General features: G+C 43.6%; 1 protein-coding gene across 6 annotated transcripts in view; it reads right to left on the reverse strand.

The window, feature by feature from the left end:
* Positions 1-26,234, reverse strand: part of UNC13B (unc-13 homolog B) — a 146,550-nt gene that overhangs the window by 27,302 nt on the left and 93,014 nt on the right. For 5 of the 6 annotated variants that reach the window (XM_036330468.1, XM_036330472.1, XM_036330470.1 and 2 more), the window contains 4 exons: positions 7,516-7,562; positions 4,983-5,061; positions 2,510-2,584; positions 1,783-2,002 (listed from right to left, as the gene is read on the reverse strand). In XM_036330468.1, the coding sequence (XP_036186361.1) occupies positions 1,783-2,002; positions 2,510-2,584; positions 4,983-5,061; positions 7,516-7,562 (421 nt within the window). Of the gene's footprint in view, positions 1-1,782; positions 2,003-2,509; positions 2,585-4,982; positions 5,062-7,515; positions 7,563-9,879; positions 9,903-15,644; positions 18,104-26,234 lie in introns of those variants that run through there. The other variant, XM_036330473.1, reaches the window with a different exon arrangement.

The following is a 26,234-nucleotide window of genomic DNA, read 5'->3' on the forward strand; positions in this document are numbered from 1 at the left end:
TTTTTAAAAATGATTGTCACCTGCGCTTTATCCTCTTTATTTCAGACATGATATTTGCTATATTGCATAGATGCATTGTTTTGGTAGAAGCATTATTATTATTATTATTATTTGTTATTGTTAATCCTCATCCAAGAATATTTTTTCCATTGATTTTTAGAGAGAGTGGAAGAGAGAGGGAAAGACAGAGAGAAATACTGATGTGTTTCACATCGATTGGTTGCCTCCTGCATGTGCCCAGGGCCCGGGGCAGAGCCTGCAACCACAGTGCGTGCCCTTGACCGGAATCGAACCTGAGACCCTTCAGTCCGTAGGCTGATACTCTATCCACTGAGCAAACCGGCTAGGGCTGCCCATTTTATAATTGGATTGTTTGAGTGGGGTTGTTTTTTTTGTTTTGAGTTTTATAAGCTCTTCATTAATTTTGGATATTAACCCCTTATCAGATATATCATTGGCAAATATGTTCTCCTATTCAGTGAGTTTTCTTTTCATTTTGTTGATGCTTTCTTTTGCTATGCAAAAACTTTTTAGTTTGATAGACTTCCAAGAAATTGTTAATTTTTTCTTTTGTTTCCCTTGCCCGAGGAGTTGTATCAGAAAGAAATATTGCTAAGAGCAAGTCTGAGATTTTACTGTTTATGTCAAGGGTCCTCGAACTTTTTAAACAAGGGGCCAGTTCACTGTCCCTCAGACCATTGGAGGGCCAGACTATAGTTTAAAAAAAAAACTATGAACAAATTCCTATGCACACTGCACATATCTTATTTTGAAGTAAAAAAACAAAACGGGAACAAATACAATATTTGTATTTGCATGTGGCCCGCGGGCCGTAGTTTGAGGACCCCTGGTTTATGTTTTCAGAGGATACTTTAAGTGAACAATTCCTCAAGGCCTGCCTCTTCCTGGGTCCCTTTTATGTCACATATCTTTCCTTGAGATAATGAAAGGCTTGCGAGTCTAAAGGTGACCTTCCTTTTCCTACCATAATCCTTAAAGCTTTTGTTGCTATGGCTTGGTTCTGAATGACATCTGGGAGACATGGAGGGGTGAGAAAATACTTTCCCACTTCCCCACCCCTGGGTCCAGCAGGAGCAGAGCAAAGAGACAAGAACTTGGAGTGCTACCACCTCCAAAACAACAGGACAGAAATTTTGTTTTTCCTGTTCCTCTCCGCCCCTCCTCCACAACCCCCACTCCATGAAGGTAGCAAAAAACACATTTAGTCAGGGCCTTGGGTTTCTGGCACATTCTCCTCTGGGACCTCTGCCTGAGCCATATGAAACTGCTGCCCCTGGCACTGCTGTTTAAAAGCTGCATCCATAAGCATGGAATAAATGCTGCCTTCCCTGGATCCTAGGGAGTTCCTCTCTGAGGCCTAAAACTGAGAGTTCCTCTCACAGAATTCTCTTTCCTCATCAGTTTTGGTCCCCAATTAAACATGCTCTAGTCATTTAGGAACTGTGGCCACTGTGGTGTGTACACTACTCAAGTGCAGCCTCTGGGATCATCTGAATCCTGAGGAGATTCTAGTTCCACCAAAGGGCCTTAGAAAACTCAAAGAATTCTTTCTAAAGGTGCTTAAGGAAGTGCTATAAAACCAGTTATTTGGAAAGGCAATGCACTTGACTCAGGACTCTACATTCTCTGAAAAGGAAAGAGCTTCAGAATGAGGAAGGCTGGAGGAATGACGTCCAGCCATCCTAGCTCTTGTCTGACAGATTACTTGGGAGAGGCCCTGCTGCCCGTGCTCCCCACCCCTCATCCCACAAGAGCACTCACGCTGTAGGCAGTCAGCGTTGAGCAGGTCCTGGCACTTCTCATGGCACTTGACTCCACACTCGCTGCAGCGCATGCCCTGCCGGGCAATGCCCCAGAGCAGGCCTTCGCACTCGTAGCAGTAGGTCGGGGTAGTGGCAGTCCAGACCTCAAAGTTGTGGGGTGTGGTGCACGAGATGGGATAGATTAAGGCCTGCAGGGTTTTCTTATACACATGGGATTTCTGAAAGATACATACCATTATCCACCAGTGACTTTAGGTCTCTGCTGGGAGATACCAGAATGAGACCTTGTAGGGCAATCAAGACCATGGTTTCCCTTTTGGTAGTAGAGAAGATGCTCTAGAATGATGCAGTACATAGTCCAGCCTGGCAGAAAGAAGCCCCCATATGTTGTGTGCTCCAGGTCATGAAAGACAGGTCTGACCTGAATACTGATTCTGAGCCTTGCCCCAGCATTCAAGGTTTCTTGGGAAACACAGGATTCTAGACCCACTATAATACCCCGAGTTCAATGATCCATACTCCCACATGAGACTTGGGCTTACCCCTGGTCTGGTCTCTCGCCTTTCCCAGTGTGGAAGTCTGAGACCCAGTGCTATCTATCTGTTCCATTAACGATGTATGCCCTACACTGTTGAGTTCTCAATCCGTATGGCGACAGAGGTGATCCCCAGTGGATGGCTAGATCGTTAGGCCAGTGGATTCATGAAAGCCCAGGGGTCACTTACCAGCTCTTCATCCTTGAAAGAGGTACGGGTAGCCATTGCAGAAGTAATCCCTGCCTTCCGGGACTGGACCAATGACTGTAAGGGAAGACCTACTGTCAGTCCTGGCTACCACCAAGGACTGGCAAAGTCCTGGGAAGGGAGTTTCAGTGATCAAAGCAAACTGACTATAACTTACTGCCTTCTATTTTTACCCATGGGTAATAGATAACAGCATCCCAGGTTAAGATCCAAACCCCAAGGCCCTCAGAGGACTGTTCTAACAATATTAGAAAAGCACTTCTCTCAGGGTTTCTATCATCCAAAGGTATCTTACCCCTTGTTTATAGAAAGGCAAAGAAAAATGAAAAGTTTAGAATTACAGTAGGAAGTAGGTCATTAAGAATAGAATAAACACACAACTCTGTCAGAGTTACATTCAAGAGCCATCCCTGAGAACGATTCCATGCTATCATCTATCCCCTGGTACCACATCATGCCCACACAACCCCAGGTGGCTTTAGATGTCAGCAGCTCAAATGAGCAGGGAACTACGAAAGTAAATGGGGCAATGTAACCTCAGCCAAATCAAGCAGGGCAAGGGGGTAAGTATGAGAACTAGGGCTGCACCCTGCTAGCCTGTCTCTTGTATAGAGGGGCTTCATGTATGCCAAGCCCAAGCATTAGGGGCAGCCCATGAAGAGACACATGGTTTCCCTAACATAGTGGACACTGGGCAGACAGAATAAAAATATTAGTCTAAGTAGGAAGAACAGTTAGGAGGGGCCGGGTGGTTTGAAATATAGATTCTTAATAGTGCTTAGAAAGGGGCTCTGGAGACACTCACCATTGCCTGTGCAGAGGAAAGCAGAAAAAGGAACAACATGATGTTAAAGCTACCCCAAGGGCATTAAAAAAATAAAAAATAAAAAAATAAAACACCTTCAGAGGCAACTGAGAGGTTCTTCCCTATAGTCCAATGTAGGAAACACATTCCAAAACTCTCTGCCTCTATCCAATGGAATTGTCTTCAATTCAACAGTAGCCTGGGTGTAAGGCCGAGCTTCTATTAGACGAGTTATGCCAGAAAGTGAAATATAGAAAAGGTTAAAAGATGGAGGAGGGAAAATAAGAACTGAATGAGACGCTGCTATCCAAACAGTTAAGCAAAGAGGAGGTGGTGGGCAAGAGGGAGTAGAGAATGAGAAAAAACAGGGAGAAAAGAAAGAAAGAAGAGAAAAAAGGGGAGACAGAAGACAATGAAAGACTGTAATAAAGAAGAGATAGCATCAGAACGTATCTTCATCCAACCAGCTTGATGAAGAGTTGGTGGGAGAAGAGGTGCATTTGAAAGGAAGAAAAAAAGAAACAAGAAGATACGCAATAGTAGGAAAGAAAAAATGATTAAGAGAAAATGGCAGAGGATAGCTCCATTCAGCCAACTAAAGAGAAAGAAACTCGTGGGTGGAAAAACAGCAGAGAATGGAGGAGAAACGAGAAAAGAGGTGGACAGAAAAACAGACTGAACAGGGAAAGGAAAAGAGGAGCAGAAATGGTAACAAGAAAAAGGGTAAAAGTCTTACTGAACATCTCGTTTCAGAGCTCTGGGAGAGCCTGTACTCCACTCTATCCCCACTATCCACTCCGTTATGGAAAATTCCTTGAGCTAATCCTGCCTCAGGACGTACAACCCAAAATGAGAATTTCTGATCATCCTGGAGGTCCTGAGATCAGCTTTAACTCCTAAGCCCATTTCAATTCGATTCTACAAATTGTTATCATTACCTCTCAGTGACAGACACTAAGAAGAACTAGGGGCACAGAGATAGTCTAGAAAGCCTATGTCTTGGGAGGAGACTGCCACTTGACCTCCAAGAAGTTGTACCAGCCATGCTCATCACAGGCCAAGCTCAATGATCTAGGTCGGAGCTAGAGGCAGTTTCCATTCTAAGTCATCAAAAAAGGCTATAGAGATACCTAGAAGAACTAGATACCTAGAATATAACCACAGAGCCCAGCTTTGAGGGCCTAAGCCTTAAATGTTCCAGGTGGGAGCTTGAGCTCATGAAGAAACTCGGGTTCTATAGGGAGTGAGGTAAAACAAAGTCTCACTGAAGCCATCTCTAAGTCTCAGTAAGTCTTTAAATGATTGGTCTTCTGCCAGGCTGGTGTGGCTCAGTGGATGTGTTGACCCATGAACCAGGAGATCATGGTTCAATTCCTGGTCAGGGCACCTGCCCAGGTTATGGGCTCGATCCCCAGTAGGGGACATGCAGGAGATAACCAATAGATGATTTTCTCTTATCATTGATTTTTCTATCTCTCTCTCCCTCTCCCTTCCTCTCTCTAAAATCAATAAAAATAAAAATAAAAAATGACTGCTCTTCAGACCAATACTTGTCACTAAATGGACCACTACCAGTTTTGATAGCTTGCCAAGGTCCAATGGGGGCTACCCCGAGGATACAGCCTAAGCCTGCACAAGAGTTTCACTCACCAGATCGCTGACAAGTGGCAGTGGCTTTTTTCTGCGTAGATCTGGCATGCTGTCAATGCCATAGAGCCCTCCTGCTGGCCTGAGGAAGGAAGAAAATATGTCAGAACCTTTAGTCCTGTCCATTTTCCTTGCTCACCTTTTCCCCGGAGGAAGATGTGCTTTCAAAGGGGGTAAGGAAGACAGGAAGTGAGGGAAATAAAGCCATGGGATGATGAGCAATGGAATCTGCTCTCAGAGTGCACCTACCTGTCTCCTTCTATGGTTTTAGCCAAGGACCTAGAGATCTTTTATCCTATAGTGACAGGCAACTCTGTTTATCTGAAGGACCTTATGCTCCATAAGGCAAGGTGGGAATTGATGGTTAAGAGGGCTCTTCTCTACACTCAGGCCAGAGACACTGCTCCCCCCAAATAAGCCTTTCTTGGCCTGTGCTAGAACAGAGCCCATAGGAATAGCTCTACAGAAGAGATGCTGCCTAGGTGAGCAAGACTACCAAATAATGACATGTACAAGGAGATTGTCTCCATCCTGAGGAAAAAGGGTCTCCATGGAAAAAGGAGCCCACGTCATAAAGTGGAGGCAGGGGACGTGGGATGGAGACTTCTAAAAGACCATTTAGGAAGGAAACAGGAAAAGAACTCAGAGTGTCCAGTCTATCCCTATGGACACATCAACAGGGACCAAGAAAAAATTATAGCGGGAGATTTCTAAAATTTTTATATTTTTTCTATGTTTACTAACTTTATTGTTCTTTGTCTGTTCTTCCATAACAATAGCCAACAAAAATACAAAGAATGTCCCCCAAAGAACACCATTTTCACATTAAGATAAGCCAGATTTTATCCCAAGCTCTTCTACTAACTCTCTCCACGTCCTCTGCCAAAATTCCTTCCTCTTTTGGGGTCTTGGTGTCACTTCTATAACATGAGGGGGATGAACTACAGTATTTGGACCTTTTGGAAGCTGCCATTCTTAGTCTCAATGAAAAGGACTCATGCACTTGGTTTTAATGAGAGCAATGAGGTGGGAAATGTGGGGTGGCTGGGTTGTACACCACAGCTAGTCTGAAAAGAGGTATATCTCAGAAGAATAAGAAGGTACCGCCAGCAATATAGGCCAAAAAAATTTTTTTTAAAAATGGAGCCACAATTTGGGTCAAAGCCAAGAGTTGGAACAGGCAACCTGATATGTTGATTTCTAATAAAGTCGCTTCTTGAGTACAGGCAGTGAACTTTGTTTTCAATGAGACTACCAGACCCAGGGAAGTTCTAAACTTGTGGCAGCTTCCAAGGACTGAGCTGAAGGAAGGAAAGACAACAATAGGGAGGCATTTAGAAAATCATTGCATGGCTCCCTTTAAAAATAGCTGGGATATGTTCCATTGGCATGCATGTATTTTACAATTATTAGAGGGAAAAGCTAAAGCCCTGAAGAAGGGCTGTTGAAGAAACAACTAGTGCCATGAGTTCGTGGCTAATTCTAAAAACTATAATATATACCATTTAAGACATGAAGCTTTTTGCAACAAAGATGAGCTTTTGACAAAGAAGGGTGGTTCATTCACATGATTAACTCTTGATTTAAAAGACAAATCACAAGGAAAAGGAGCACATAAAAATGTAATAGATAAAATTATGATCTGATCTTTTTTCTCCTCTGGTCAAGAGGGAGAGGAGGCAGCCACTGAGAATTCTAATGTCAGAAGGTCTTTGTGGGAGAGAAGAAAGATCCTGACAAATAATTAATTGGCAGTGCATGTGGGGGAAGTGGAGGTAGAGAAGCACTTAAATTATTTTCTCTCTTAAGAACAAGCAGCAGTTGAGCAGTTTAAAATGACTCTCTGCTGCAATCACATGGGTCTGAAACTCCCAGATAAGAAGCACAGACGAACACACAGAGCTCATAAGGGATGCTACTTATGTCTTTACTAGAGTGAAATGGAACAAGTAGGTGACTCACAACAGCTAAAGCAGGACAGAGCCCAGGGAGAAATCTAATCAGCTACTGCTATCGCAGGGGTGGGCAAACTTTTTGACTCGAGGGCCACAATGGGTTCTTAAACTGGACCGGAGGGCCGGAACAAAAGCATGGATGGAGTGTTTGTGTGAACTAATATAAATTCAAAGTAAACATCATTACATAAAAGCGTACGGTCTTTTTTTTTTTTTTTAGTTTTATTCATTTCAAACGGGCCGGATCCGGCCCGCGGGCCGTAGTTTGCCCACAGCTGACCTAGAGTAATCACCCCTATGCAATGGATCAGAAATTCCACAGGCAAGAATGGGGGAGCCCTCAAGCCCCCTCCCCTGCTCCAGGGAACCACTTGGCAAAGCTCTCTCTTCTTCTGCCTCTAAGTAATCAGTTTGCAGAGTTCTCTCCTCTGACCCAGAGAACCAATCAATCCCTACAGTGGAACATCTTCCTTCCCCAGGATCAAGCGTATGAAGTTGTTTCTCCTACTTCCCAGGGGAAAAGCGAAAAGCAGCATTAGGGTCTACACAAGATCCACAGAAACCTTGCAAGAATCACTTACCCTTCTGGGAGCCACTGGGGCAAAGAGGAGTCGCCATCATCTGGAATCTTTAAAAACAAATAGAAAAAAGTTAGACCCTAGGAAAGAAAGGAGACTGCCATCTTTCTTTGGTAAGGCAGTGAGCGGTAAAGTAGGAAGCTCAGAGGAGTGTAGGTCACATACACCATGTGGTGACATAGCTAGCCTGATGTCTAGGCCAACGCCCTGATGAGCCAAAGGCAACAAGCAGGCTGCTGAAATGAGCAGTACTTCATCTCCCCTCTCCCGAATGAACAGGAAGGATACAAGGCCAAGCTCACTGAAATCTTTGGGCTAAAGTCTACTGGGACTGTGAGAGCTGCCAGAATTTATATCCCCCCCCACACACAACCCATTAGTATACGTAACAGTAACCAAAGCTGGGAAAAGGATCCATTTAGGCTTCCAGGCCTCACTGAGGCAAAAAGACAACTTCATATAGAATCTGGTCTTCTTCCACTATATTCCTAAATTCCTTTGGCTGCCAAAGTCAACCTGGTCTTTCTAAATTCCTCTCATCTTGTGACAAAGCCCGAACTCATTGACACTGAGTTCACTCAACATTTGATAAGTTCTATATTATCAGAGTGTCCAAGACAGGTTAGACACTTGGGTTATCACTCTGGTAAATTTTATGAGTTCTCTAATGAGAAGTTGAACATTGAGGTACCAAATAATTCAAGGAAGAAACAGGTTGAAAACAATTTTTAAAGGTTTCTGCACCAAAATACCCAAAGCAAATCCTTCAGGCAGTGTACAGAGTTCCAAAGCTGTCAGGGCTCTCCTGAGAACCAATGGCAAATACTGTTTAGGCTCAAAGGACCCAGTGCGAGTAGGTCCGGGGCTTCCTGCCCTACCTTGTTCCCCTCCACCACCACCAACTTCCCTGCCACCTGAGACCTGGGCTCTCACTAACTATCCCAGAGCACATGAGCTCCAGTACAAGGGAGGCAGAAGTTAAGTTGCTCTGGACAGGGGGTGAAGTTTTGGGAGTGCTAAAGATGGGAGAAGTTATAGATTGAATGAGGCAAGACAGAGTAGAAAAGGGAGAGGTATAACAGGTTTATGGATGATATAAAACCTGGCAAGAACTACCTTAGGTCAGCTCAAAATGAACTCTGGATTTAGGACTCTTCTCAGGTTGTCTGTGCCCTAATCAAGCCTATCTGCCTCCTGCCCTGGCCTGTGGATAGGATACTGGTAAAGAAAGGGCCAAACCCAAAAGGCAGCCAGAAGTGGCTGAAGCAAGTCTCCTAAGGTTGTTTTGTGAGTGATGGCCATTCCTAAGTCCCCAGGTCCTACCAACCAGAACTTCTATTCCCTTTGAAAAACAATTGCTGTACTGAGCAGATTTTTATGTCCTACCTAGAATTAAATGCTTGCCAGAAAGCACTGGGCTTAAGGAAACAAAGTCACAAAGAGTCTTTGGGAGCCAGGGTTCACTGGCTCAGATCATACACATTTCCTGTGCTTAGGGATACAATGGGTCTGCAGAAGCCTGCAGACACAGCAAACAGCATGCACACACAGGGCACTGAAGGAGGGCCAGGGGAGTGAAAGGAGATCTAGACAAAGGACCTACAGGAGGTACATTCGTAGATATAGCTTGTGCCAGAGGGAAACAAGGTGAGCGTGGATCCTGCTCTGTAGAGGGCTATAGCACCTGTGCACACACCCTTTTGGGGAGGATTCAGTGTTCACTAGGGCCCAAATCATAGACAAAGCAAAACCTCTCAGTCTTCAAGAACCAGTGCTTGCAGGCACAGAGCATTAGTATAGTATGCATTCACATGGCATAGGGGAGCCACATCACAGGTCTATGGAAGCTTGTGCTCACAAGAGGCCAGGAAATCTGCTCAGAAGCACATTCACACTTAGGGCCACAGGCAAGAGGAGCAAAATGCCTGCAGCAACACCTGTTCGCAATACATAGAGTGTATGCATGCTGGGCTCAGAGAGGGTTCACAGCATATGCCAGGCACAGCAACAAGTAGAAAATGGACACACAAAGTAGGAGAGGAGGAGGGCAATCAGTGTCTGGGGGAGTCAGACTGAGTACAAATATAAGCACACACATGCCACACTGAATGTGCACCATGCTGGCACACAGATTCTCTCACCGTGCTCCAGGGATGTCTGCAGGAGCACACACAAGCACGGAGCATGCACACACACTGCTTTTAGGAAAAACACACGCACTGCTTTTAGGGAAAACAGACTATCTGCCCAGCCAAAGCTCAGAGGCACAGATCATGTGCACTCGGCACACACACACAAACACCCCGTGCCAGGAGAGAGGGGTAGAGAATAGACAACAAAAAGGCCCCAAAAGGCCAGACACACAACCTGAAGGGCTCCTCGCTTTCCTTCTGCAAGGAGAGAAAGAGCAGAAAAAAAGGGCAGAGCGGTTAGTAGGTTCAGTCCTATAGCAGGGAACCCAAAGAAAATGCCAGCAAACCTCAAGGGACATGGAGGAGAGGGAGAGGTGTTCTGAACTGGGCAGTTCACAAAGCCCAGCTCCCAGAATCTTATATTGCTGGCCCCTGCTTTTATAATGTAGGACATACCAGGTTTGGCTACTTAAACCAAAGGACAAAGTCTGCCTGGGGATTCTAGTCACCTTTTGCCCTTTCCACAGTAGCCTACATGCAGGATGAGGGCCACCAGGGCCACCAGACCAGCTCTGTTACCAAGGGCCACTCCAACAGGCCATCTGAGCTCCCTGAGCACAGACTGAGTTTGTTCCTTCCTCAGAAGGTATATGAGCTCACTCTGGATCTGGGTAAGTCCTCAAACCCCAAAGGCCTGGTGGCTGAGCCCATTCCATTTTAAAGCAGAGCTCGCCAAGCATTTGCCCAGCAAGCCCTAGCCTATTTTCTCAGAATCTAAGGTAAGCTAGGCCATGTTAGGGCCTGGAGTTAAGGCCAGAACCAGGATACTCAACGGCTATAGACTGGGGTTATCTACTGACCACTGCCCTAACCAAAGTCACCATGATCTGAATGATAAAACTATGACTTCAATCTCAGGTCTGATTATTTATCAAATATAGAACAATATTCCAAAGGGAATGAATGCTTCCAGAAGGATCCAAGTAAGCCACAATAGAGGAAGTATAAAGTTCAGAGGTAATTCTTCAGAGACTACATTGACTTCTAGGCCACACATAGACTTTCTTCTCTACAGAAAGTCCAACCACCTGGGCCCATTAGCTCCCCTCTACTTTCTTTTCCCTTTAAAGACTCACTGGTGTTACATAACAAGTAGAAGGGAGAATCATAGAAACTAATTCAGACGTTCCCAATTTTTCAAGCCATTCTGATGACCAAATGGGTCATGTCACCTGACAGAAGAATCAACTCAGGAACTGGAATCCTCCAAAACAGTGCAGCTACAGGAAAGTGGGTGAGATGAAAAAGACACTTCCTGGATTTGGGGCGGGGGAACACGTCTTCTCTATATCTATTCCCCACCTCCAGGAAAGCACTCCATTGCTGTTTCCTGTGTGTGTGTGTGTGTGTGTGTGTGTGTGTGTGTGTGTGTGTGTGGTGGGGTTTTTTTAGCACTCTGTTGTTCCCTTTGAAAAGACAATTAGTCAAGGAACACTTTAATTGACCATGTGACTCAAATTGGAAAGGTTTCTGTCCTCCTCCACTACCTTAAATACATTTTACCATGTCAGAGTTACTTTGTGTCCTCTGGTCCTTCCCGGAGTTTCCCAGTATGCCCAAATAATAAAATCCAATCTGCTGACAAGGCCATCAAGGCTCCCCCTGATCTGTCCTCTCACATCTACTGGGTAGACCCAGACTTAATCCTTAAGACTTAGCTCACATGTTAAATGCCTCTATAAGTTTCTTTATCTGCCTTTCCATCACGTGCCCTTGGTACCCACACTTTTAAATGCACACTTCTATAACAGTATGTTGCTTGTACTTGGGAGTCAAAAGACTTGAGGCACTGATTTATTTAAGCCTGTATTTCCTAATCTGTAAAACGTAGATAAGAACAGCTACTTCTAGGGTTATTGCAGGGATTCCTTTCTTCAATAAATACTTACTGAGAACATACTGCACGTTAGGCACCAGCAATGCCGCAGTGAATGAAACAAACTCCCTGATCTTGAGAAGTTCTACTCTAATAGGAGGAGCAGACAATTAATAATGGTGGTGAAGATGACGATAATAGCTAACACTATGTGAACATATTATGTAACTGGCATTTTATTTCAATAAGTTCATTTATTTCTCATAACAACTCTCCTGGGTAAATACTATTAGTATCTCAACATTTTTGTTAAACTGAAGATCCGAGAGGTTAAAAAACTTGCTTAAAGTCACAGCGTGGCAAAGCCAAATTCAAACCAGACATTCTGGTTCCATATCATGTGTGATAGGGGCTCTGCTAAAAACTGCAGGTTAGAGGCAAAGATAATGTCCCCTGTGATCATGTTACAGTTGCTATTAAAATTTCATAAAAGGTTATAGGAAGGCCTCATTGATAAAATGACATCTAAGCAGAGACCTGAAAGAAATGAGTACAAAAGCTATTAAGAATTCTAGGAGGAAATTATTCCAGTCAGAGAACATGCAGTAAATGCAAAGCCTGAGGTTCAAGCATAATTGGTGCGAAGCAAGTGTGCGAGAGTGCCGGTTCCAATAGGGCTCTATAGGCCCTTATAAACACTGTGGCTTTCATTCTGAGTGAGACAGAAAAATCATTGGAAGGCTGTGCGCAGAGAAGTGATATGATCTGACTCATTACTCTGCTGTGGGGAGAACAGACTGTAGAAGAATAAGGGTAGGAGTAGGGAGACCAGTTAGACTACTGCAATCATCTATTCTAGATGAAAGAAAATGGTGGCTTAGACAAGGATGACAGTGGTAAAGACAGAAACGTGGTAAAATTCAGGATTTTTTTTAAAAAGATAAAGCAGGCAGAATTTATTAATTGATTGTATGTCAGTTGTGAGAGAAAAGAAGTCATGAATGACTCTGGATTTGGGTACAAGCAGCTGCAGAGATGGAGCTGCCATTTACTGTTAAGGACAAGTACAAAAAAGCAGGTTTGGTAGGAACTTGAGGAGCAGGAGCAGGAGTTTGATTTGGGTTATGTCAAATATGTAATGCCTATGTACATCCAAATGGGATGTTAAGTAGATGTGGAATCTGGTGTTCATGAAGATTCTGGGCCAGATATATAAATCTGGAAATGCTTATGAAACTCATAAGATTGGAAGAGATTACCTAGGAAACAAGTATGAATTTTTTAAAAAGTAGTGAGGACTGAATACTACAAGGTTGGGAAGATGAGGAGGAACAGTCAATAATGACGGGGGAGAACCAAAGATGATTTAGAAGGAACAGTCAATAATGTTGGGGGAGAACCAAGACTGAGAACAGTGTTCTGAAAGTCAAGTGAAGGAAGTGTTTCCAAAAGAAGGAACTGAGGCATAAGGATAGTCAAAAGATCAATGGAATAGAATTGGAATCCAGGAATAAACTCTTACATTTATGGTCAGTTGATTTTTGACCCGGGTACCAAGACCATTCAATGGGGGAAAGAACAGTCTTTTCCAGAAAATGGGGCTGAGATAACTAGATATCCACATGCAAACAAGTGAAGTTGCACCCCTATTCACACAATCTACAAAAATTAACTCAAATTGGATCATACACTTAAATTTAAGAGCTGACACTATAAAACCTTTAGAAAAAAACATAAGAGTAAATCTCTATGACCTTGTATTAGACAATGGTTTCTTAGCTATGAAACCAAAAGCAGAATCAATATAAGAAAAAATAGATAAATTGAACTCCATCAAAACTTCACTTAAAACTTTTGCACTCTACTTCATTATAATGGCTATTACAAAAAACAAACAAACAAACAAAAAACCCAACACTCCAGCAGGGAGTAACAAATGTTGTCAAGGATATGGATCAAGTGGAACCTTTGTGCACTGTTAGTGGGAATGTAAGATAGTACGCCCACTGGAAAACAATATGGCCATGCCTCAAAAAATCAATTACTATATGATTCAGCAATTCATTTCTGGGTGTATACCCAAATAAATGAAAGCAAGAACTCAAACAAATATGTGCACACTCATACTCATAGCAGCATTATTCACAATAGCCAAAAGATGGAAGTAACCCAAGTGCCCATCAATAAATTAATGGATAAACAAAATGCGGTGTATGTACATACAATAAAATACCATTCAGAAAGGAAATAGAGTACATTTTGCTAGGCTGATATGATGAACACAGCACCTTAGGATAGAAGGAAGCATGTGTAAGTGAATATACTGAGAACAGAAAGTACAAGGCAAGTTTGAACGACAGCAAAGTTTCCTTTAGGGTGGAGTAGAGTGGGACTATGGGAGCTAGCCTGGAAATGCAAACTAGAGACCAGTTGTAGTGGTCCGGAATGCTAAGAGAAGGAATTTAGACTTTTTGGTAAACTCTAAGGAGCAGCCCTAGGGATATTTGAAAGGAAAGTGACATGATTTAAAATTTTTATTTTTAATTTAATTTTATTACTTGATATTACAATCACTGGACTCAAACTCTAAAAGAATATTAAAAGATATTAATGAAGAATTTTCTCATCCCATTAGTTTTTCACCTAATACCTTTTCCCACAGGAAATTGTGCATCAGGTTTTTTTGTATCTTTGTTACATATTCTATACATATACAAACAGACACTATGGGTTTGGATGCGTATTCTTTCCCACTCCTATTTATACAACTTTGGACATCTTAGACATACTGTTCTGTACCTTATTTTAATCACATGCCAATTTATCTTAGATATCTTTCTATTTCAGTAAAAAGCTACCTTATTCTTTTTATAGCTACACGGTACTGTATCCCCTTGCTTGGACATGCCAATAAGTTATTTAACCAGTCTTTCTTAATGAACAGTTTTAGGTTGTGTTCCATCTTTGCTATTAAAAACAATGCTTCAAAAACAGCCTAGAACATACGTCCCTTTCACAGGTGAAAATATACCTGCAGGGTATATTCCTGGAAATGATATTGGGGCTCAAAGGGTACATACAATTCTGATAAATTTCCAACTGCCTTCCTTGGGTTATACCAATTTACACTCCCATCCCACAAGCAATGTGTGAGTACCTATTCCCTCGCACCTTTGCCAACACAATATGTTTCATAATTTTAATTTTGCTTTAGAAAGATTAATCAGGTTATATGCATAAAAGGACAACTCCATTTATATTTAAAACTGGATGAATGCAGTGTATGCTCTTTGAGTAAATTTAAATTTGACTGGGAGAAGTAATTTTAAAGCTACGTATCTCCATACTGCCTAGAAAAAGTTCTCGTATTCCTTGTAGTCAAAACCATTCCATTCTCTGGTTCTTAGGTGAACAGCCTTTAGCTGGAGATGGAAGAATGGAAACACGGCCTGGGGAGGGCACAGTCAGGCCCTTAGGTAGGGTCAGCACTATGAACAGTTTCTGGACAGCTCCAAGTTGTAAATAAGGTTCTATGTTGTCAAGTCCAGAACCAGGAAGGAGGCAGGTGGGGATAGCGGAAATTCCCAGAGTGGCCTACGAAGTGCAGAAGCCCCATCAGCTGCTGGGGAAATGGCAATCTTATCTCAGCAAGAAATAAGAATAATTTTTAAATGCAACGTAGCACTGCGTTACCCCTCTAGTGCCTGTGAGTCAATATGCCTCATCCCCCATTCCTGCCTCTTACTCTGCACCTACTTCACTCTGGAATATCCTAAAAGTTCTACAGCTGCAAACTAGTTCTGCCCAAATGTTCCTCCCTCTTTTGAAAAGGCCAGACACACACACACACACACACACACACACACACACACACACACACACACACCATTGCTATATAGGAAGTTCCTTAGGGACAGGAACTTCTTTCCTGTTGCTTTTAGAACCCTCTTTCACTCTAATTCCCACAGGATTAGTTTAGAATTTATACTTAAGTAATTTAGACTGATTCAAGCTGTGAACCTCCCCCTTCACCTTGTGAACTCACCACTGAGCTAGGTCTTACTTATGTTGGCCACAGAGAGCCCATAACTAGCTGCAACCCATTAAATAGAGACTCGGAATACCTGGGTGCATGTCTTCTACCGAGAGATGGTTTGCCTTCTGGACCAGATCATGCAAAAGTTTTTTCTGCCTCAGTCTTTTCTCTCTTAGAACATTTTTAAAATTGTTGATGCACTTGTTGAGGTAGATGGTCTCTGCACACACTTGCTCTAAGCTTAGTCTGCCCTGCTTGGGAGATTCAGGCCTAGAACATGTTTCACTTTCCAGACCCGGAGCCAGAGTCAAACCTGGCAATGAATATGCAAGAGGTGAGTTATGAGAAGCCAGAGAGAAGTTGCTGGGATCCTGAGAGGTTTGGTCTCCCTGTGTGGAGATGCCCACTCTCCCAGAGACCACACTGAGCAAGCTCTCACTCCCCTGGCTCCCAGGGCTCTCCACAGAGAAATCCTGGGCACCCCCTGAACTCGTTGTCCCGAGAAGTCTATCACTGTTCTCTGACTGGGAACAACTCTCATTGCTTTCCAGGTCCTCGGGACTGACTGGCCCACTGTTCTCCAGCTTCTGAAACACTCCCTGCAGAGCTGAACGAAAGTGGTGAATTGCTCGGCCCAGTTTACTTGTATAAAACTTAATTTCTACATCTTCATCCTCCTGCGAGCCACCCACGCCACAAGAGGACATTTCAAAGGCATCTTTAAGGACTTGAGCGGCACATTCCTCCTCTTCATTCAAGTCAATAGGAACCATGCCACTGAGAGTCTCAGGCCCTATGATAATTTGCTCCATCATGCTGTCACAGCTCACAGTTGCAAACCTTCTGGACTTGTCTGTCAAAAGGTCCTCTAGCTGCTTTGAGCTCAGAATATCAAGTCCGGCTTCACAGGCCAGGAGCTTGTCCTCTGTCTTCAGCAACCCAGACAGTGACAGGCAGCTGCTGTCCTCACGTTTATCGCTGTAGTCGTTTTCTCTTTTTGCTACTTCACATGCTTCAAGTCCTTGACTACATGGTGTGAAAACCTGGGATTTCCCAGAATCCTCCTCTTTCGAGATTAACACTAGGGAAGGTTCCTCTAACGGACGAAGGGCAGACAGAGAAGCCTCTCTCTGTGTCAGTTCACCACGGCTGCCACTGATGACTTGGGATGTTTCTGGTGTTCCTTTTACTTCATCCTCTGGTTTAGACAAATCACTTGGCTTTGCTACATTGTCCTTGGGTGGGAAGCCAAGGCTTTGCTGCTCAGGGATCAAGGGTTCTCTAAGCTGATTCTGGGTCCTCATCTGATATGCTCCATTCAAGGGTCCTCTATCTTCTCTTTCGACATGAAGAACTGGTTTGTCTGGGATTAAGTAACTTGAATTATGATCCTGAAGCTGTTGCTGCAAAAACGATAGAGACTCCTTTGGGGAATACTTACTGCATTCCCCAAAGCGCGGTAGCCAGGTTGGTTCTTCTTTGGTGGCAATCCGGACCCCTACACTTTGCAAGAGTATGGATTTCTGCAGGATGAAGTCTCTGTGCTCTACATGGGCAAGCTTCACAACAGTAGGCCTGGGGGCCTGGGCACTGCCTGCCCTATAAGCCTCTTTGATGTACCTATTGCACTGCATGCCATTAACACAGACATGCTTGGCCAGGAAGCTGTGCACCAGCTCCAAGGTATTTTCCGCATCTTGCTCAGGAAGTCCATACAGATACAGAATGGCTTCCTCATGAAGCCTTTCCACCTGGGGCTCCTGGGCCTTTCCTCCTGCACACACCTTCGCAAGGGAGCTGCTGCCCACCTGCAAGCCTATTCCACTCAGAACGGAGTCTACACAGCTAGAGACTTCATCCACCGAACCCTGAACTTGGCTCAAGTGCTGCTGCAGCTCAGCAATCTCAGTTTGGAGACGACTGATGCCTTGCAGCTCTCTGATTATATAGTCCACTACATCCCCCAAAGGTTCTTGTTGTTCAAGGCTCCAGCCTTGGCCCCTGGACAAAAGGAACTTGGCTTGATTCCCTTCTGAGGGCTCTTGACAGCTGGTGGTAATGCTGGCAGATGAGAGGTCCTGAGAGCCAGACCCTGAGGCACAGGCTGTGGAGCCCAGATGAAGCGGGCTGCTGGCCTCCTGTCCAAAGCGGCTATACTGGGCCAGGCCCCCCTCTCTCTCCCCACTAATGGCTGAGGCTGTTGACCCACAGCAAGGGGGCAAGGAGCTGTCCTCTGGTAAGGATTCAGCAGGTCCTGAGGACTTGCTCTTGATGCCACACATGGTCTCTGCCTTAGCTTTATCTGGGGAAGTCCTGGAGGAGGGTCCCAAGGTGACCATGATTTCTTCCTCTGACTCTTGCAACAATCGCTTCATTTTCTCCCTCTGGGTTTGAGGGATTCTCTGTTTCTTCCTCTTATTTCTGATCAGGTTGCTTACTAGAGATTGTCTTGGAAGGCAATACCCTTTCCTGCTCTTTTCAGGCTACTTCTAGCAATAATTGCTGGCTGATGCCTTGGGCTTAGCCCACAGTGTTCCCTGGATTGGTCCCATGTGTGGTCTCCAAACCTGGCACATGCCCCTGGGATCCTGGCTTGACTCTTATCCTGCAGCTAGTGAAAAAGGAAAATAGTGCACTCAGGTCAGAAGGCAGCAGGATACTTTTAACCTGAATCAAACTGTCACGCAGGGATAAGAATATTACCCTCTAAGACTGGAAGTCAACCCTGACTTGTCTCCCCATGCTAGTCTTAAAGGCTATAGGCAAGCAATTCTCTTTCCTTGACTTTTCATCAGAGTATTGATATAAAACTGAATCAAGCCCTTGTGTAAGTACCCAAAGGCACAAGGATTGAGACAAACTCCTGGGAAGTAGGTGGGGGTGAGGTCAATGAGTAACTGAATCTTCGTAAAATTCAACACAAGGGACTGGCTCAGGAATGAACAAATAGATGCTTAACTACCAAAGCTCAAGTCACATACACAGTGAAAGAATGACAAAGACAAGATGTAGAATGTTATTTTTCTTTTTTCTTAGTTGGTTGTTCTGGTGAAGGCTCAGCTACTCAAGGTTCACTCCTGCCCATGCTGATGCTCCATATTCACAAGAACTTACAGCACAAAGTGACAGCAACCCTTCACTGAAGAAAGGACTGTGGCAAATATTTAAAACTTGGAAGGGAAAAAATGTTTTCTATACCTAGTTCTAGAATAAGGTAGCACAGTGTGGACATACTTACTATCCAGACTCAGGAGGCATTTAGCATGTTTGGATTAGAGGGCCAGATGGCCAAAGGCACATATATGATGGGCTCACAGGTGGGGATGAAAGAGGCTCAAGCTTAGCTGGAGTTCTGAACTCCATTTAATAGTCTCTAAGGGCTTGGTGCAGCCTAATCAATACACAGGTTTGGTTCGCCTGGCCCACAGAGCATCTGGTCTAATGCCTTCTTTAGAACACCAGGGGAAGTGATTTTCTTGAGTAACAAGAGGGTTGGTTTAGCACTCTGATTGGCCTGTGAAGGGCAGGTGGAGAGTTGATTATATCACAGAGGGCTCCACAGTGCTTTGCTGTTCTCCAAAAAGACTGTCCTGCCACCAGTCTTGCCCCTCAACCTAAGCGATTGGCACCTGTACTACAGAGGCTGAAATTGACTATTGCCTTACGTGAGGTGGGCATCCATTCTCTTTTTACTGGAAATGTACAATATAGGGAAGGAGCTGAGTGGAAAGTACAAAGGGGAAAGCAGAGAGCCCAGGCAGACATGGAACTGCCAATACTCTGGCTCTGCTGGGTCACCCTGGGAAGGGTAAAACCAGAGATAGTTTCCCCAATTTCTAGATTTGATAGGGATTTCTAAATCTTTTAAACCCTTGCCTCCTATTCTTTTTCCAGTACTCAAGTTAACCCCAAAAATGGAAAACAGCATGTGAAAAAACAAACTGACTGCCCTGGCCAGATTTGCTCAGTGGTTAGAGTGCAGGCCCTTGGACCAAAGGGTTGTGAGTTCGATTCCCAGTCAAGGGCATGTACCTCATTGCAGGTTCAATCCCAGCCCAAGTCAAGGTGTGAGCAGGGGGCAACCAATAATCTCTCTCTTTCTCTTTCTCTCTCTCTCTCTCTTTCTCTCTCTCTCCCTTCCACTCTCTGGAAAATCAGTGAAAAAAATATCCTTGGGTGAGAATTTAAAAAAAGAAAACAAAACAAACTTACAGTTCCCACTGCAATTCATTTTCAGGAAAGGCAGCCATCTATGGTCTATGGACCTAAAAGTTAAAAGCACTGTGCCTCCCAGACTAGGAAGAACCAGAAGGATGAGTCACAAGATTTGGGCTAAAGATGAAGCTGACTCTTTTTACTGGAAATAACTAAGCCAAGAATCAAGAAACAGAAACTAGATTAATTTCCATTTCATTTCTTCCCTTTCTAGTTCACCTAAAAACTCTACTTCATCTAGGAATTCCCCATCTAAGAACTCTACCCATCCTCTAAGGCAGCGGTTCTCAACCTGTGGGTCGCGACCCCTTTGGCGGTCGAATGACCCTTTCACAGGGGGTCGCCTAAGACCATCCTGCATATCAGATATTTACATTACCATTCATAACAGTAGCAACATGACAGTTATGAAGTAGCAACGAAAATAATTTTATGGTTGGGTCACAACATGAGGAACTGTTATTTAAAGGGCCAGAGGTTGAAAACCAATGCTAAGGCATTTGAAAGGCCTAATTATTGCCTTTCCTTTTATTTAATTATTTATTTTGGTTAATCCCCACCCGAGGATATTTTTCCATTGATTTTTAGGGAGAGTAGAAGAAAGAGGGAAAGACAGAGAGAAACATCGATGTGAGAGAAACACATCAATCGGTTGCCTTCTGCATGAGGCGGACCATGGCCCGGGCCAGGGAGGAGCCTGCAACCAAGGTCTGCGTCCTTGACCGGAATCGAATCCGGGACCCTTTGGTCTGCAGGCAGATGCTCTATCCACTGAGCCAAACCGGGTAGGGCTTTTTAATTTTTTTAAATATATTTTTATTGATTTCAGAGAGAAAGGGAGAGAGAGAAAGAGATAGAAATATCAATGGTGAGAATCATTGATTGGCTGCCTCCTGCATGCCCCCTACTGGAGATCAAGCCCATAACCCAGACATGTGCCCCAACCTAGAATCGAACAATGACCTCCTGATTCCTGAGTTGATGCTCATCCACTGGGCCACACCTGCCAGGCTGATCATTGCTTTTCAGGCATTATTGCTTTACTCCAATGTCTCAAGGGTCTGAGGTCAGCCAGACCCCTAATCTGGCCAACTCACTCTAGTCTGTGTGTGAGAGAGGAGATGCTCTATATTCACAAGAACTCCTGGGTCTTGGGCTTGGTGTCCAGCTGCCTAAGCAGCAAAGTCCTCCATTCTGGTACAGACTTGTAAAATTATTCCTTTTCTCCTCCAACAGGTACAAAATTTATATTTCTAAAGCCACTCCTTTCTTTTCTCCCCAACTGTGCAAGGTATTAGCACCCTGGCCCTAGAAGGGCTGGAGCTGGTAATTAGTCTTTCAAGTTTATCTCAAGGAGAAAGACTGCTTACTGAACCAAGATGAAAGCTCTGTGCATAACCACATGATGCCATGAGCAAGTGCTACTAGACTAAGAATCAGAAGACTTAAGTTTGGGTCTTCCTTCACCAGTGACCTTTGATTAAACATTTGACCTATCTGTGTCTTAGATTCTTTATCTGTAAAGGGGAAAGTAGGAATGTTATAACGCTAAAATGTGAGGCTGGTAATTGGTAAACAATAAAGAACTGCAGTGTTATTATTACTGACATGGCAAGTCCCTGAGACACAGAAGCAGTGAAACTAATATCTAAGCCAAGCATGCAACCATCTAAATAGTATGATTTGAGTGAACCATGACTTCTATTCCAGCCCAAGCCCCCTACCTTTCCCAGTCACTTCTAATAACGATCTACAGCAGTGCCTGGAATCCGACCATTAGAGTGACATCCTTTGGTAGTCTTGCTTCCTTCTAGAAGTTTTTTTTTTTTCCTTTAAGGCAAGAAAAAGGAGGAGCAAAACATTCAGGTGACAAGAGGTTTGCCATCCTCCCTCAGGCAAACTGAAAGTATGAGTAAGGGACAATAGCTACAGGAGGCAAGCTTTTCCTTTCTAATGCTCGTAAGACCCAGAACTCATTTCCAGGTCCTCCAAGTCAGCCTCACTTTCGTACAGATGAGGCATTTTCTCAGGAACAAAAATGAAGCTGACTCGCCTGCTATTGCTTCAGTGCAGGCCAGGTTAACTTTGGGCCTATCTGCTCCTGCCCCTCAGATCAGTACTCAAGAATAGATAGTTTTGGCCTAACTTCCTGCACATCTTGCCAGGTAACCCTCCAAGAGTGCAGTGCCTACAACACTTGCTGGCCAGCCACACAGGGGCAAATGGCACAGCCATGTATTCAGAGCCCTTTCCTATGGCCTCCTAAAGAACTGAAGGCAAGGCTGCTTGGTTTCCTATGTTACTGACAAATAGGAAATTTCCAACTACAGCTACCATAGCAACTTCTCCCAGCCCCAAACAAAGAACTTTGCTTCCATATTAAACAAACAAACAAAACCCTTCACAACTTCTTTTGAATTGGTAGTCACTGTGCCTGGATGAACTCTGAACTTAAAAATCACCTCCTGAACCTTAATCAATAAAGAAATTAAAAAAAAAAAAAAAAGCAAACCACCTCCTGGGGATACAGGTTTCCTAAATGCACAAAATCCACTCGGTTATTCAGATATTTAAGTTCTGAAGCAGGGGACAGAGCCCAATGTGATGCCCAGAGGATCAACCACTCTGCTCAGAACCCAATAGGATACCAAAAGCCAGGATGGACTGACGGGGCAAGCCTCAGGGTCAGGAGGCCTAATTCAAAGCCGAGATCTCCTTCCCCATCCTCTCTTTGCTACTACTGTCCATAGGAATGAAATAACAGGGGCCAAAGTAAGAGAAGGACAATTTGATCTCTAAATCAATTCAATCAATGTGCCAGGCACTAAGCTATGTGCCAGGGGCATAAGGCATAGTTCTTGTTCTCTAATATATTAAGGTATGGAGCAAGAGATAGGCATATAGACAATCACAAAATAAAGTGATACATGTTATAATAGAAGGTGTAAAAAAGTAAATAAAAGCATTTCGTTATAGGGATGAGTAATGTGAAGGCAGAGCGAGGCCCAGTAAAACCTGGACAGGGAAGGCCACAGACAAGTAATATTTGAGCTTATGGGATACGGAAGCCTTGGGGTCCAGCCAGCTCAAACCTGGCCCTTAGTTTCCTCTATTACCTGTCCAGTCCTGTCACTCTGCTCTATCCTGTTGGCCTATCCACTCTCCAAATCTTATACATATACGCTCAAATATAATACCTGTCTGCAATCTTTCCCTAAGGAATGTCTAAGGCTAGGAAAAATAAAGCACACCTTTCAAGGAATATCTGTGTTTGAAAAGAGAACACATCAAAACAAAATGAGCCCGGCTGGCATGGCTCAGTAGTTGAGTGTCAGCCTATGAACCAGGAGATCACAGTTCAATTCCTGGTCAGGGCACAGGCCAGGTTATGGGCTTACTTCCCAGTGTGGGGCTTGCAGGAGGCAGCTAATCAATGACTTTCTTTCATCATTGATGTTTCTATCTCTCTCTCCCTCTCCTTTCCTCTCTGAAATCAATATAAGTAAGTATATATTTTAAAAACAAAATGAATTAATCAAAAGGAGTAAAGCTTCAATGGTAGAAAGTTAAGTGCTATGGGAAGGAATAAACCCCTTAAAGCACACTGCATCAGCTTCAGCCTACTCAAAGTCAAGGAGCAAACGCCCTTCAGTTTTCTGAAAGAGCTTCTTCTTTTACTACTTTCTGACTTATCAAATAAATGTGATTAAAATGTGAATATTCCTTGTAAAATTGCTTCTGACCCAAATCCTGGCTTGGAGAAAACAACTGAGGCACCTCTGGGAACAGCCAGGACTCTATGCCTATCAAGCAGCCTCTCACTTTGTGTGAAGCTCTGAAGGCTCTGAGCCCCCTTACTCCTCAGGGGTCATATATTCCCAGGCCATTTACCGATTATGTTATATGGCTAATATAGTAGAAGAAATTAATTTTTAAATTTTTATTTATTAGAGAGAAAAAGAGAGGAAGGGAGACAGAGAGAGAAACATTGATTTGCTGTTCCACTTATTTATGCATTCATTGGTTGATTATTATATGTGCCCTAACTAGGGATCGAACCCACAACCTTGGCCTAACGGGACAACATTCTAACAAAATGTGCTATTAGACCAGGGCCAAGGGGAGGAATGGATTTCTAGGGCCAGAGCAGGTAGGGGTCCACAGGAATGGATGCTAACCTTTGAGAAAAAGTCAATGCTCACAGAGAATATTGTCAGAAAAAATGATCAGGGTCACAAGGTATGAAGCATGAGGTTAACCAAAGGGAATAAAAGAATGCCCTAGATCAGTGATGGCGAACCTATGACACACGTGTCAGAGGTGACATGCGAACTCATTTTTTTTGGTTGATTTTTCTTTGTTAAATGGCATTTAAATATATAAAATAAATATCAAAAATATAAGTCTTTGTTTTACTATGGTTGCAAATATCAAAAAATTTCTATATGTGACATGGCACCAGAATTAAGTTAGGGTTTTTCAAAATGCTGACACGCTGAGCTCAAAAGGTTCGCCATCGCTGCCCTAGATCAAATAAATGCAGGGCAAGGTCAAAGGACAGTAGCTCCTAGGATTTATCATCCTTCCTCACCAGCTTTAGGAGGAACCCCCTTTATAGGCCAAAAGCTGGACACTGTAAAGGAAAGAAAACCTCAAGCATTGTATCCAAGAGAGAACCTTGAGTAGTGTACAGGAGCACGAGAGAGGAGGCAGACTTCAGGGAGCTGGCATACGAGGACCTCAGAATGAAGACTGAGTGACAGTTAGTTAGGAGAGCTGGGGGGTCTGTGGCCTGCCCAGGCCTCCCTTTCAACAGCACCAAGGTTTATTATACCAAAGAGTATAACAAACCATAAATACACATGTACCCAGACTCTGATACTCATGACAAAGACTCTCCTTTGACCAAACGAGTCAGGTTGCTCTGAGTCCCCTTTCTAACTAGGCCCCTGTCCTTGGGCTCTGTTTAGTCCAATTTTAGCAAGAATCTTCCTCGGTCAGTTTAGTGAAAACTCCCCACCTTTGATATCTGACCAAATTCCTTATCCCCCACCCTAGCCAATCTCCAGCAAAAAATCCTGTCAAATAAGTTTAGCCAGACTCTCCTATTCTCCTGATATTTCCTCTTAGTAATTTTTATCCACTTACTCTCACCCCTGCTCTTGGCTCTAAATTTCCACTTTTCTTTGTATTCAGAGTTAGGCTCAATCTCTGTGCTCTATTACAACACCCTAATGTAGTAATCCCCCTGAATAAAGTCTGCCTTTCTATCTTTAACATGTGTCAAAATAATATTTTCTTAAGCACTTATCACACTCTCTTTTTTCCTTATTACCTCATGGCTCTTGTGAACAGACTAAAGAAACCACATGAGCAGGAACCACCACCCCCCTCGCCCCCCCGGCAAAAAAAAAAAAAAATCCTACATTATCTATCACCTTACTCTGCAATAGTTTCTTCATAGAACTTATTACCTCATTACCACCTGATTGATCATATATTTGTTTGCTTGTTTATTAATGGTCTCTCCCCCACCTCTCCAACCTAGAATGAGAGCAGGCATTCTGTTTTATTCATTGCTGTTTTCCTAGCACCTAAAACAGTGCCTGGCACATAGGGCACTCAAAACAAACCAACAAAAAAATCTTGCCACTGAGTAAAAAGAACCAAAACACAAAATTAGATAATGTTAGAAGACTAAGAATACTACATTGTTGTTGTTTTTTTTTAAAATATACTTTCATTGATTTCCGAGAGGAAGGGAGAGAGAGATAGAAACATCAATGATGAGAGAGAATCATTGATTGGCTGCTTCCTGCACGCCCCCTACTGGGGATTGAGCCTGCAACCCTGGCATGTGCCCTTGACTGGAATCAAACCCAATCAAACCCTTTCAGTCCTCAGGCCGATGCTCTAATCTACTGAGCCAAACCAGCTAGGAGGAGAATACTACATTGTGATATAGCCTACGGAGTAATAGTTGTGTTTGGCTATCAAAGCATTTTTCTTAATTTTAATATTTGCATTCCTTTTTTCACACTGAGTCCTTGAAGTCTGGTATGTATCTTACATTTACAGCACATGTCAATTTAGATTAGCCACCCTACAAGTATTCAACAGTCACATGTGGCCAATAGCTACCATGTTGGACAGCACAGGTCGAGAGGATGGGGCAGAGTACACTCTGGAGAGCCTTCCAAAACCTGACAGCAGACGCTCACTGCAAAGAGCAGACTATCGTCACAGGGGCAGCAGGATGCTCTGTTCTTTCACTCATCCTTTCACCTGATCACTTTGATACCAGCTAGAAGCAGCTTATTTCCATTTTGTGACAGGTTCAATCCTTTTCAAAGCCACAAAGAATGAAATATTAAGACCCCAACCCGCAGAGGATGAGACCTTTTCTCTCTCTCAACCTGACCCTTTCTAGACACTTTGTAGCTTCCTTCTTCCCAATTCTCTG

This window comes from Myotis myotis, unplaced genomic scaffold (genome assembly GCF_014108235.1).
Source record: "Myotis myotis isolate mMyoMyo1 unplaced genomic scaffold, mMyoMyo1.p scaffold_m19_p_12, whole genome shotgun sequence".
Taxonomy (NCBI): domain Eukaryota; kingdom Metazoa; phylum Chordata; class Mammalia; order Chiroptera; family Vespertilionidae; genus Myotis; species Myotis myotis.